Here is a 660-nt window from a genome sequence, read left to right as displayed (position 1 = left end):
AAAAAAAAAAAAAAGCGAGAGACTCCAGCCCAAGGCTGGGGCGGGGCTCAGAGTTCCCGGAGTAGCTGCCCCAGCCCCTGTCTCAGTGCTGGGCGCGCTCCCACGCCCGCTCCCCCGGGACTGTGGGCGCCCCATGCGCGCACCTACCCCCCTCCCTGCGCCTGCCGCTCCTCCCTCCTTTCTCGCTGGTTGGTCTGCGCGCCGCAAACCGCGGCAGCGGCAGGAGGAGCCAGGCGCGCCCGCCGCGCATATCCACAGAGCTGCAGGCGCGGCGCGGGATCTCAGGTGGCGGCGGCGGCGGCGGCAGCGGCAGCAGCAGTAGCAGCAGCAGCAGCAGCAGCAGTGACAGCCGTGACTGCAGCCGCCAGCGCGCATCGCTCCTCCGACGCGCCTGTATCCCGCCTCCTCTACGCCCGGGAGCCGCCGGCGGTCCCCGGTCCCCCGACCCTGGCACGCACGGCCAAGCCCCGCACACAATAGCGGCCGCCTCCACTGCGGCTCCAAGCCCGACCGCCCGCCATGAAGAAGCCGGCGAGGAAAGGATGCGACTACAAGCGCTTCCTGAGGAATAACTGGCTGCTGCTCTCCACTGTCGCCGCGGTGGTGCTAGGTGAGCGGAGCGGCGCGGCGGGCGGGCGAGGAGCGCACCCCCACGCGCTC

At 71.5% G+C, this 660-nt stretch overlaps 1 protein-coding gene across 1 annotated transcript in view; it reads left to right on the top strand.

Annotated features, from left to right (window-relative positions):
- The first annotated feature begins 103 nt into the window (after nt 1–103).
- SLC1A1 (solute carrier family 1 member 1) overlaps nt 104–660 on the top strand; it is a 69,957-nt gene continuing 69,400 nt past the window's right edge. The window contains exon 1 of the mRNA XM_006918387.3: nt 104–610. Within this exon, the coding sequence (XP_006918449.1) occupies nt 520–610 (91 nt within the window). The 5' untranslated portion in view covers nt 104–519. The remainder of the gene's footprint in view (nt 611–660) is intronic.

Source organism: Pteropus alecto, unplaced genomic scaffold, assembly GCF_000325575.1.
Source record: "Pteropus alecto unplaced genomic scaffold, ASM32557v1 scaffold95, whole genome shotgun sequence".
Lineage (NCBI taxonomy): Eukaryota > Metazoa > Chordata > Mammalia > Chiroptera > Pteropodidae > Pteropus > Pteropus alecto.
The sequence above is the reverse complement of the archived record's forward strand: the minus strand, read 5'-3'. Positions and strand labels throughout refer to the sequence as shown.